Source organism: Barbus barbus (genome assembly GCF_936440315.1).
Source record: "Barbus barbus genome assembly, chromosome: 5".
Lineage (NCBI taxonomy): Eukaryota > Metazoa > Chordata > Actinopteri > Cypriniformes > Cyprinidae > Barbus > Barbus barbus.
Genome location: NC_136733.1, coordinates 25,936,680 through 25,950,182, shown reverse-complemented (window position 1 = coordinate 25,950,182; position 13,503 = coordinate 25,936,680). Strand labels below are relative to the sequence as shown.

At 36.6% G+C, this 13,503-nt stretch overlaps 1 protein-coding gene across 1 annotated transcript in view; it reads right to left on the bottom strand.

The window, feature by feature from the left end:
* Positions 1-13,503, bottom strand: part of LOC306869954 (WD repeat and FYVE domain-containing protein 3-like) — an 85,153-nt gene that overhangs the window by 53,804 nt on the left and 17,846 nt on the right. The window contains exons 2-4 of the mRNA XM_079416926.1: positions 10,569-10,779; positions 8,624-8,747; positions 7,050-7,159 (exon numbers count right to left, since the gene is read on the bottom strand). Coding sequence (XP_079273052.1) covers positions 7,050-7,159; positions 8,624-8,747; positions 10,569-10,748 — 414 coding nt within the window. The 5' untranslated portion in view covers positions 10,749-10,779. The remainder of the gene's footprint in view (positions 1-7,049; positions 7,160-8,623; positions 8,748-10,568; positions 10,780-13,503) is intronic.

The window sequence follows — 13,503 nt, the reverse complement described above, 5'->3', positions numbered from 1 at the left end:
CACTCTGCACTAAAGGGGCTCAGGTGGACGTGACTGAAATGAAATACTGCAGGTGGGTCAGAGCTTCGCTTTTCACTGCCATGTCACCTGCAGCAGTCTCGCCTGACACTAATCAGAGCAGGATCCTGCTGCCGGTGCCAATGAAACACTGATGAGAGGATTAAATACCATCAGCTGCTTTTAAAGCAAGTCAGGAAGTGGTAGGATTCAGCTCAATCCGGCCAATAATTCTCTTTCTCTCCCATAAACACACACACACGCACAGCCCAAGCACTTTTTTCATTGCAGGTCCAGTCTGCAGCAGTGTGCACAGGCTGTCACATAAAAACCTGTCTACTCACAAAGGGTCAGAAACAGTCAAGTTTATTATTAACAATCAAAAATGCTCACAAAACAATTCTTCTTATTGTTGAAAAAAGTTCTGCTGCTTAATATTTTTATAGAAAATATATTTTTTTCCAAAAAGAATAAAAAGCTCAAAAGATCAGCATTTACTATGGATTTTTTTTTTTTTTAAATATCATAAATGTCTTTGTCAATTTTGATCAATTTAATTGCATCCTTGCTGAATAAAAGTATTAATTGTGTTTAAAAAAAAATTACTGACCACAAACTTTTAAACAATTATCAATATAGTTATCCTTCTTGGTGTGAACAGATCTTAAGACAAGGCCAAAGAATCTCAGCAGTGCCAAACCTTAATGGAGGATGCATTACAGCACAGTCAATGCTTTCATAAGAATGAGACAGCAAAACAGAAGATTAATCACTTCTGCATTTTCATTCCAGTAAACACACTACGTGCACAAAAAAAAAAAATCATACCATTCACTACCAAATAAAAAAAAAATCCACTATTTAGCAACATTAATAGTCTTTTACATACAAATTAAGGACAGTTACACTAATAAAGCCTCTCAGGCAAAAGGTCCATGTGTGAGAGAAATTGAACCAGTTGGACTCCATAAAGCCCCGTTATGGCAGACAGTCAAGACTTGAAATAGCTCTCTCTGTGGTAGATAACCTCAACACTGAAGCGACGGTAGCAGACAATGTGGTCTAGGGTCGAGTGTACATGAAACCTACAGCCACTAAACGAAGATGTCTGCCAGAAAAACACCAATGGAAGAGGGAAAAAGCAGGACTTCTCACAGACCGTCAACGCAGAGGAAGATGAGGCAAGAGAGACGGCGTCCGTGAGGGTGAATTGAGGGTGCATTGGGAATGTAGAGCATGAAGGACGTCCTTACAGAGAGAAAAGAAAAGACCTTTGTTGTTTCCGAGGGGCGGAGGGTGTTGCCAAGAGCACAAGTTTTTGTCTGCAACTCACAGCTTAGAATACAAACATATTTCACCCCTCAAAAACTTGTTTCACTTCTCAAAACTAGATCCTTCTGCCTGAAAAGATAATGGTGTACTCCATCTTTATGTGCACAAGTTCTTTTCAGTGTGTTATGGAGGTAAATGATCCTTAAGGATTATATGAACAAAAATAAAATTAGAGCTAACAACAGACTTGAGAGAGATTTGAGCGTGCTGGCAAAACTTCAGCCAATTAATGAGATCCTACTTTATTAAAGCAGGTCAACACATAAACAACTTGCACTGCAGGAAAATAACCATACAACATTAAAAAAGGGCTAATTATAATAGCATACACACTTCTGTTAAGAAGTTCGGGTCAGCAAGGTTGCAGTGAGTACATAAATATTTATATTCTTTTGAACTTTCGATTCATTAAAGAATCCTGAAAAAAATGTATGGCTATTAGGGCTGTAGTACTCGAGTCAGGACTCGAGACGTGTTTCTGTCGTCTCGGACTTGTCTTGGACTCGTTGGTATTTGGACTCGGACTTGGTCATTGGACTCGCCAAATGTTCTAGTTGGTCTCGACCGAGTCCAGCTATATATGCTTTTTTTTTTCTCTTTCAAAACAAAACCATTAATCTGGCTCGCTTGTTCGGAAAATGGGTAATGTAATAGGTTTAATTTACAATCCATCTAGAAAGGGCATTGCCATTGGTCGCTTGGTAAATGCACGGCTGCGTCATATGCCTGGCTCCGAGTGTGTGCGCTGCGCAGAGGCATAATTCATTTTTATTTTGGCCACAGACACAATGTCGGCGAGTTGCATAATACAGTTTGGTTTTACAAAGTTCGTTGGAGTTTTCCCTCTCTTCCACCTGACTTTCCTTCGCTTTTATATAGCTTATAAATGCCTGTGCGCATTTTACTTTCACTTTCAATAGCGCAATTCCGCGTCAATTGCCTATCTATAACTTACAACAACAAATTTTCTGCAATAAACATGGGACTTTTATTAACAAAAAGAATACACCATATGCTATAAGCCTAATATAAAATAACAAACTTGCAAATGTTTAAAAGTAAAAAAAAAAACGCTGTGGAACCAAATGAATAAGAAACAGAACGAATAAGAGCAAAATGAATAAAGCCAGGAGGATCAACCCCCCATTAATGTAAAATAAAATAAATAAATTACACAAAATCTAAATAAAGTAAAAACAAGCAAACACTGGGGCTATGGCTGGGAGATTTTTCAGAATTTATGGATTAATTTTATCGAATTTAATGTTTTGCTACAAATTTATTTTTTATAAATCGAGGAATCGCGATTTTGAATAGAAATATTACCAAACACTAGAATTAGACACTTTGACAATAACAGTAAAGAGAAAAGAACGATCCAACCGCATGATTAACGGCTCTCTTGTGATGCTCTCTAGGTGCCATTCACACAGAATGTGCTTTTGTGTTGACAAAGATGCGACGCGGGCAGTGGAATACGATTGATTGGAGTTAAACACCTTTCAATAACTAGAGTGCCGTGTTTTTAGAAAGCCGTTTCATGCACGAGACACTGCAAGAGACGCGAGTGCAACAGTCAAACGCGTCCATGTTTACACAGAAAAAACAATGGAAAAGCAGCGTAATCAAATAAAAAACCTGTGAAGAACTACTACTGTATGTCTGATATTTCATGTTTGTATCAGGGTGACAGGCTGAAAACTACTGTTCATTGTTTTTACAGAGCATTTATAATTAATAATAGCACTCTAGGTGTTATACCTTCAATTTTGAATTTGAATTACTTTTTGAATTCGAATTTAAGCATTTTTCTTGTATTATTTCTGAACACATAATATGCATAAGAAAAGTTTGTACAAGATGTAGTTGTAGTTCATGCATCTTTTCTGCAAAGATATTTAGTGATTTGTTTAACATTTACATCATGATGACAACTTCATGTGTGGTGCACTTAGAATAGAATTTTCTTTAACTAGAGGGTTAATAAAAAATAGTTGCTTGAATCATGTTGTAGTTATATTTTCAAGTTGACTAGTTAAAATTGTACAAAATCGAGAATTGGTCAAATATTCTATGAAAATCAATTTTTTTTTTTTTTGCCATATCATCCAGCCTAGAAACAAATAAAAAAAACCTTCCAATTTTTTATTTCTTTAATTATTAATAATCTTAAATTGTCTGTTCTCTAACTGAACTAAATTATTTTTATTTCTACTATTAAAATGGCCTCAGCTTAACACCTGTAATACTGTCTATATCCCCCTATCCCCAGGGATATATATTGCACCTATAATATATGGCCTAAGGTAAACAGCAAACAAATGCATGCGCTGCCACACACAGACACACAGAGCTGAAGGTGTTTATATGCTACACAGCCTTGCTTAATAAAAATGCTGAAAATGTGAAGTTGCACTTCAGCTTGTGACTTTGCTCATTGCTGTACCATGATACTGCCACAGCACTTTTCATAAGAGACAGAACTTGAAGGGCTTTTATTCTTGTGGGAACAGTAGTTAAAACATTCCCATTCAGTCGATACAACACATGACTATGGGACATCCACAGACAGCCCTTTAATAATGCCCATGATGTAGCCATGCCCTTCTAATAGAGTAAATACCCATTTACTACTACAGTACATGGCGTGGCTTTACTGTAGCCCCCACAATGCACTGCAAAAGATATAGAAAAATTATGTCCAGCACCAGCTACTAATGAATAGATTTTATGAGACATAATTGTGATGCATAAAATTTACATTGGCCCTTCCAAAGTGCTATAATTTATGAGATACAGTTTGGGCACTGACATAACGACCTCCCCTGGATGGGAAATCTGCACCTCTATTCCGCTGACTGACTTCAAAGAGCTTTGGATGAGAGTGGGATCAGTCCTTCCTTATCTAATGAATGACATGATAGGCAAAGTGGGGGTGGTGGTGGCACAGTGGATAAGACACATGCCTTTGGTGTGAGAGACCCGGGTTCGAATCCACTGTGAGACACCAATGTGTCCCTGAGCAAGACACTTAACCCCTAGTTGCTTCAGAGGCGTGCGACCTCTGACATATATAGCAATTGTAAGTCGCTTTGGATAAAAGCGTCAGCTAAATGAATAAATGTAAATGTAAGTGTCTGTTTGATCAATCCATGAGAGAAAGTGCTTCAGGGCAACAAAAAATGGAGATCATTTATGTGGTGTGTAACTGACCACTTCAAAACAGGGCTTCATAAACTAACCCTTGACTTAATAGTCATGGCCTCAAGCTGTGCAGGCTTGAGCAATCAATAAACTGAGAAACGGGTCCTCCATGACACCATCCTCGAGCTGGAAGTTGAGAAGTCAGGTCTGCAACCATTGTTGGAGAAGCCATCTTTCACTATAGTGAGGAATACCTTTCTCCTGCTCTTGGTCAAATCCAAAATGTACCAATGTCATACTAATCCTTCTAGCCTCCATGCAGTTCTCCAGTTTCTCGATCTAGAAGGTGGCAGTTTTTCTCTCTCTGATAACTGAGGTCTGTGCAACTCGAGATAAGGGGTCTTGTTCAGCTGTGAAACAAGCACACGCTCAACAAATTACACCTGCTGTTTCTAGTTTTAAGCAATACAGCCGCTGATAGTGTGCTAAAAGGCAAACCTAGCATGGCTGGTTCCAGTTTTTGAGTATATTTTTCATACACTAGGTACTGACATGCCAAGGGACAATTATGTTTTCTTAAAATTCAAAAAACTTGCACAAATTTGGGTAGAATACAATTTTGGTAGCTGAATAATAACCAGTTACTTTAAAGGGTTAGTTCACTCAAAAATGAAAACTCTATTAATTACTCACCCTCATGTTGTTCCAAACCCGTAAGACCTTCATTCATCTTCGGAACACAAATTAAGATATTTTTGATGAAATCCGAGCACTTTCTAACCCTGCATAGACAGCAATGAAACTACCACTTTCAAGACCCAGAAAGGTAGTAAGGGACATCGTTAAAATAGTCTATCTGACATAGGGGTGTGCGATATGACGATTTTTGATCGTGGACGATAAAAATGTCTCCACGATCTGCTTTTTAAGAAATATCGTAGTATCGCGCTACCGCGCACATTGTCAAATACAGTTCTGGCGCCGCCGTCTCTATATACTGTACAACACGACATACAGCAGTAGAGTTACTCAGACAGGACACTGCACTTATTCGCGATCGCAAAAGTACATTATTTGCACAAGCCTTGCTGGTTAAATGTTTAATTCGCTCGCTGGTCTGACGTGCGCTTGTTCTGAGCGCATAAACCTGAAGCACGCGCACTAAAACGCCTGTCTAACAGCGCCTGATTACTCAACCAAGTTATATTTTGCGCTAATACTGTCAAAACACACAAGGTTTACATACAGACTGAGTTGGTTATCTCTAAAATGAAAGTAAATAGTTAAGAGAGAAACGGATGCGTGCCTGTACTGTATATTAGATGCGTGCAGCTCTTAAAGGGACAGGACACTAAACATGCTGTCGACTGTCATTAAAGGGATAGTTCACCCTAAAATTTCATTTCTGTCATTATTTACTCAGTGGAAAACCAAACAGTTGCTGGTCTACATTGACTTTGATAGTAGGAAAGAAAAATCCTATGGAAGTCACTGAGGACCAGCAACTGTTTGGTTTTCCACCTTCTTCAAAATAGCATTTATAAATGTTCAGCACAAGAAAGAAACTCATTCCGGTTTAAAACAACTTTTGAGTAAATGATGATATAAAAATACAACATTATGACAGAATTGCCAGACAGATGACAGAATATTAATTTGTGGGGGAACTATTCATTTAACATTAACAAAACAACAAAACGCAAAAGAGAAAAATCACTCGCTATTCTTGACTGAAAAAATTGAATATAGTTGCTTTAGGAATCAGTCTATCTAGTGTTTTATTTTTATATTTGTTCATTCAATTTCATTGAATGCTCTGCTAAATACACCTATTGTACCTGGAAATAAAGCACGGTTTGTTTTATTTGTATATTATGTGTATTTGTAATGTGTATCTTTGTTCTTATTTTTTAATAAGAAAAATAAAATAATGACAAAGATTTTTTATCTTCACCCACTTTTGCCTAAATATCTGCCATGCATCTTTGTCTTTCTAGTTTGGCTGTAATGCTCAGACAACTTGTAAAACCAAAATAGTAAAACTAACAAAGAATCGTGATAAAAATTGTGAATCGTGATATTTCTATAAAAAATTGTGATATGATATTTTTCCCATATCGCCCACCCCTAATCTGACATCAGTGGTTCAACCTTAATTTTATGAAGCTACGAGAATACTTCTTGTGAGCAAAGAAAACAAAAACAACAACTTTATTCAACAATTTTTGCAGGGTCAGAAAGCTCTCGGATTTCATCAAAAATATCTTGATTTGTGTTCCGAAGATGAACAAAGGTCTTACGGATTTGGAAAGACAGAGTAATTAATGACAGAATTTTCATTTTTGGGTGAACTATACCTTTAAATTGTACAAATATTTCTCAGTATTCCTGTTTTTACTGTATTTTTGATCAAATAAATGCAGCCTTGGTGAGCATGAGAGTTCGATAAAAAAATAATTAAACAAACTGCATATCTTTATGTCTCTGCATATATTTTTCTAGTCCAGAATGACCTTGTTTTTATTTGTAAATGCTTCTTGTGATCGTTTCATCTGCAGCACAGTAAACACACAGACCTGTCCTGAGGAAGCCAGCAGGTTGATGGTGGTCAGGAGCATCCAGCCCCGGCTCGCCTCCTCGCTCTGATTTACCTCAAGAAACTGCACAATGGCTCTGCTGGCCGCCTCTGTGGGAGGAGCACACACACACAAACAGAATCACTGACGCGTTTAACAGTCTGTGCATGTGGATCAAATCCATTTTCACACATCAGCTTGTGTGTGACTGGCCTCATCTGGGGATGGACGCTGAGTCAATTAGAGGTGATGACATGAAGGCAGTTTCGTTTCTCATTCATCCCTTGCTGCCTCTTTTTAAGATGCAATATCGTAACACCCCAGTGAATTCACAAAGGATAAGATTTACTCAGAAGAATGTTATTTTCTGCTCCAATGGAAATGCAATCATACAATGACATTTTGAAATCCATTGTTATTAAAAATACAATAATTCTCACATACAGAGTACAGTATTATTAACATTTTACATAATGCTTTTCATTGTATAAGTATTATGAATATAGTTTGAAAACAAAAACAAGTGTTAAAACGATTAATCGCGATCCAAAATAAAAGTTTTTGTTTACATAATATGTGTGCATACTGTGTATATATATATATATATATATATATATATATATATATATATATATATATATATATATATATATATATATATATATATATATATATATATAGACACACACATTCAGCATATATTTTGAAAATATTTACATGCATTTTCGTGTATATATTTATATTCATATAAATTATATCATATATATATTTATTAAATATATAAATGTAACATATTTTCTTAAATATATACATGCATGTGTGTGTATTTATATATACATAATAAATATACACAGTACACACATATATTATGTCAACAAAAACTTTTATTTTGGATGTGATTAATCGCAATTAATCGTTTGACAGCACTAGTTAAAACATAATAGATGGTATAAAAAAAGCTGCTAAAATGCTTAAGCACTTGCTCCTCATTGTATCATGAGATGCTCAATCTGGTGTTTGTGGATCTATGCAGCATATGCTGTCACGGTAGATTACATCACCAAAAATAAACATTACTGTACATCATGTGCCAAGACAAGCTGCCAACACACAGTGTGCGGACAGCAGAGTAACTCAGAGACCATAAAGCCCAGATTGAGTGTTCCTCAGTAATAAAAGCAAGAACAAATAGGTATAAAGCAGGTATAAACTTCTTCAGGATCAACACTGTTATGTCTTTGTTATGTCTATACAAACTTATTAATAAATAGAGGATACAAATAATATTAACTCACTTAAAAATATTAATAAAAAAAAAACATTTTACTTGTGTAATGGGTTAAATAATAGATTTAAATGAGAGGAACAAAATGGGTGAGACTTGTTTTAATCTATCGGGAATTTAACGGATTGAAAAAAGAAGGCATTACATATCCGAAAGTAGCCAGACAAAAAGAAAGAAAAAGTTTAGCAAAAAAAAAAAGTGTGCTCGAATTTCAACTTTCAAAAATAATTGATCCTGTAATGACTTTTAATTTACCATGCTAACACATTTTTTCAGTAGTTTGAAGTACCTGTTGATTTATTGGATGCTCTCCGTCTGATCTCAGTCACCATCAGCCTGGACACTTGAGTGGTGAACTGCAGCAGGTCTGAAAACTTCTCATTCATCGTGTTTGGTGGAGCATTCCCAAACACCTGTCACACACACAAAAGCACCATTTACAGAGCTCAAACAACCTTCTTTTCATGTAGTCATTTTTTCCCTCTAAAAAGATGGGGATCTGTTGAGTTAAAGCTGAGGTTTAATCAACAGTCACTCCCTTGATGTCTGAAGAGCAGTATGCTCCGTTTATAGAGTTCTTTAGCTTTCGTAGCAGCACTAATAAGACATTCACAAAACCGCCCTTTAGCATCTGGCTTGCAGTCAGAATGTCCAGTCAAATTAGTATACCAACCACAAACATTCTTAAGAGGCGCAAGACCATCATGTTCAAATCTACACTGTCTCTACACTGTCAGGCCTCTTGTTGTTTGAAGAAATCAAAATCAAGAGAGAGATACCGCGGTGTTAATGCTAATACGCAGCGTTTCACGAGTCTATAGCTCTTCATCAAATATGGCAGCATTGTAAATAGAGAGCCTGTTTCATCCCACTTCTACAAGTGCTCTCCAAACGCACACAGGCTGCAGCAGGTCAGCACTCTTTTATGCACAATGATGAGCTGTAGCTGAGGTCTTATGCAGTGTTTCTGTATAATCAATGCTGGATGATTAGCACCATCATGCTCTTCTCCAGCCTGTGAGAGTCACTTGATGTAATAACGACTACTTAGCCTTTGTAAATGAAGCACTTGTAACTGCTCGTTCTCTTCTTCTCATTGTTTAAGTTAACAGTAAGTATAGTGTAAATAATTTGGCTTAAAGACAGGGATTTATTATTTTAATAATCAGAAGAATATAGTGATTTGTCTGTAAAATAAGACAATGTTTTATGGTTCTTGCATGCTAACAATATGAAATTCACTGACTATATATACACTACTGTAAGTTTAGGGTCAGTAAGATTATTTAATGTTTTAGAAAGAAGTCTCATGCTCATCAAGGCTGCATTTATTTGATCAAAAATACTGATTGTTTGTTTGTTTGTTTGTGTTCAACACCATTCCAGCTACTGTGGCTATTTTCATGATGAGCAATATCAAAAATACAGTAAAAATAGTAATATTGTGAAATATTATTACAATTTAAAATAATTGTTTTATATATTTTAAAATGATCTTTTGGCTGCGATGGCAAAGCGTAATTTTCAGCAGCTGTTACTCTAAACTTGAGCGTCACATGACCCTTCAGAAATCATTCTAATATGTAGATTCGGTTTTCAAGAAACATTTTATTCAAAATGTTGAAAACAGTTGTGCTGCTTAATGTTTTCGTGAAAACTCTGATACAATTTATTAGGATTCTTTGATGAATGGAAAGTTCAAGAGAACAGCATTTATTTGAAATGGAATATTTTATAACAATGTTAAAATCTTTACTGTACATTTTGATCAATTAAATGCATCCAAAAGTATCCATTTACTTGAAGTAAATCTTACTCAGATTTACCCAACTGGTAGCCCAAAAGCCCCATGAATGGTAGCAAACAGTTCTTTTTTGTGCACACTTAAATGTTTGGTTTTTTGCACTGTTTGGTGATTTTCTAGCAATTCTGCATACAAAGTTTACAGTCATTACAGCTTTACAACTTCCAGCTACTGGTGCAATTATAATAAATGAGACAAAAACAAAAAGAGAGGGGAAAAAAGAACCAGGGGTGTTTTAGTGTTATCAGTGAAATAAAATGTCTTCTATATTTGTCTTCTCTGTATTTTGACTGGTGAGGCGGTACTGTTCAGAAGTCTCTCGACTTTCTGTCTACCTCGGTTTCTTTTTTTTAAATAAATTGGATTATTCTGATGCACATTACACTATGATGATGCTGTCTGTTTATGTAAACAGCCATCTCTCTCTCACCCGGTTGAAAACAGGCAGCATCATGTACAGCTTCTCCTCCTGCTCTTTTTGTGTCATGTGGCGCGGCGGGTGGCAGAGCTCGGAGAAGAGACGGCGCAGGTGCATGAGTCCCAGCGCGTTGTCTTGTGGGCTGCACTCCTCCTGCCGTGGCCTCCCCATGATCCTCTTCACCATATTCATTTTCAGAGGCTTCTTGAGGCCGAAGCCAACCCTGACAGAGCAGACAAATACACAAAAGAGAGGTTTAGTGAAATGGAGGAGGGGAAAAAATAACGATGTCAGGGAAATTGATTGTCGATTGTGAAGGTCCACTTCTAATGTGACGTGATATGCTAGATTCAAATTGCAGATCAAATTCAGCCTGTTTATTTTTTGCTGTGAACTGCTTCTGTCTGAGATCTCTTAGTGAGGATTCTGCTGCAGGTACAGAAATACTGCAGGACATGCAAACAAAACTGGATCCAAGATATTATTTAGGTTCATTTCAAGGACACACCGATGAAAACAAACTTAAATATCTATGTATAAAGCAACAAGATTTGTGTATAACTGCACAAACCCTAAGGATAAATATTACTATCATTCAGAAGTTATTTTGTAATTCTCATTCTTCTCATTAGTTGCACTTTAAACTGTCCATTCCATGTACAGTAAGATATAGTTGATATAGGAAAATCAGACACAAACTAACGCTCTCTTACTAACTGCAAATAACAAACAAAATTCAGCAAATAAACATGCAGGAAACAGCCCCTTGATAGTAATAGGCTACATGGCTTGCTAAAAGGGCTGGGCAATAAACAATATCATATCATCAAGATCATGCTAAAATGTAACAATAATTATCTCTGGAAATCTTTATCTATATGGATTCATGTAACTTTGCTTACCATTTATTACTTAAAGCACACTTAAAGTACTTTAACACCACAGCAAAAACTACTAGCCTAAATAACAGTATTAAAAGGGGTCATGACATGAGAAGTCACATTTGCTTTGATCTTTTGGCATATAAGAGGTATTTGTACTATTAATTCATAACTAAAAATGTCCTCCTCATAAACAAAGCATTTATTTAATCACGCTCCAAGAGCAAAGACATTGTCTTCTTCTCACCATAGGCCCCGCCCACTGGAGTTCAGTCGCTTAAAGGGATAGTTCACCCAAAAATGAAAATGTGATGTTTATCTGCTTACCCCAAGGGCATCCAAGATGAACGCGCCGGATGTTGTGAATGTGCTCAGGACAGTTGGACAGTGCGGTGGATCAGAGGTAAAAAATTATATAAATACCGTTCAGTTTCTTTCACAGACTGATCGTTTCGTGTCTTTAGACCTCAATGTATCGTCACGAGCCACAGGGTTTAATTTACATTTACGCATTTAGCAGATGCTTTTATCCAAAGCGACTTACATTGCATTCAAGTTACAGTTATTATTTTTTTACATTTTATCAGCTCTTGCTTTCCCTGGGAATCGAACCCATGACCTTGGCGTTGCTAGCGCCATGCTCTACAATTTGAGCTACAGGAAAGCCATGAATTTAGTTTTGTCTGTGTATGTTTTTTTTCCCTCTCAAAGCCATGAGTCCCATTGACTGCCATTATATGACTGACAGACAGCAACGGTTTGAGTTAAAAATCTTTGTTTGTGTTCTACTGAAGAAAAGTCACCTACATCTTGGATGCCCTTGGGGTATGCTGATAAACATCAAATTTTCATTTTTGGGTGAACGATCCCTTTAACGGATTGACATTTGATCACGCTGAACTAGGGCTGTCTATTGACGAGCATATCCGCAGAGGAATGCAACAACCGCAGCAACCGCGATATTTGCATGTTTTCTTCCCCGTAAAGTTATGCCCTTCTCGTTTTACACTTTGTGCATGTGTACTGAATATTAAACAAGTACATTTTGTACAGAGGTTCAGTAGATTTGCACTTAACATTGTTTCATTACATCTCTCTTTGAATGAATCAGCGTTTTTGAATGTGTAGTTGAATGAACGGTTTAAAGAGTCACTCAAAGACATTTCCTTGCCACCACCTTCTGGCTTAACAATGAAACTGCACTGACTGAAAGCCCGTCTTGAACGCGCAGGTGAAATATCAACAGAAAAGGTCTCTTGTCCATTCAGATTCGAGGATCAGCACTAACTGTTATATATATAGGCTAACAATAGCCTAACGATTTTATTGTCAAGTTTACGTTCCATATGTGGGCCGTTAATTTGTCATTCTCTTCTGTTTACTTCACTTCCTGTTTCAACACGATTTATTTTCAGTTTCATTGGTTTCTGAATACCTCCTTACATCGCATCGTAACACATACACACACAGATTATAGATATGGTGATAATACTGCATATCGCGCTATTGAGCCACTCAAAATTACCGCAAGGTAAAATTCCTCCCCCACGACAGCCCTACGATGAATGCAAGTACCGCGTTGCATCAAAAGCAAATAGAAATTACAAATACAGATGCGCATTTGCTTTCTGACACAGTCCACACTTTAGTCTGTCATCAAAAGGACAAACAGAGCGAAAGAATGTTCGCTTTGACGAGTCTGGTTTAAACAGCTGGTTTAAACATAAAAAAAAAAATGAATGTCATGACCCCTTTAACTAAAACTCAAGGCAAGGGAACAGTCAGTAAAAATAAGAATAAATAGGCCTACACAAATTACAAGCATAAATAAATACAATATAACAAAGCTACAAATAAAGTAAGGTCTAATAGTACTCACGTAAAGATATGCCTATGTAATAATTTGACCTAAATGTAAAATAACATTGTGTTCAGGGCTTGAATTTCGGCTTGGGATTGCGGGTATTGCGCATAATTCTAAGAATTCCTACATTTTCCACGCTTGTAACGCAGAAAAATCCCGTAAATATTTCAGCGTTAAACACGCTTGGGACAGATGACGGAAT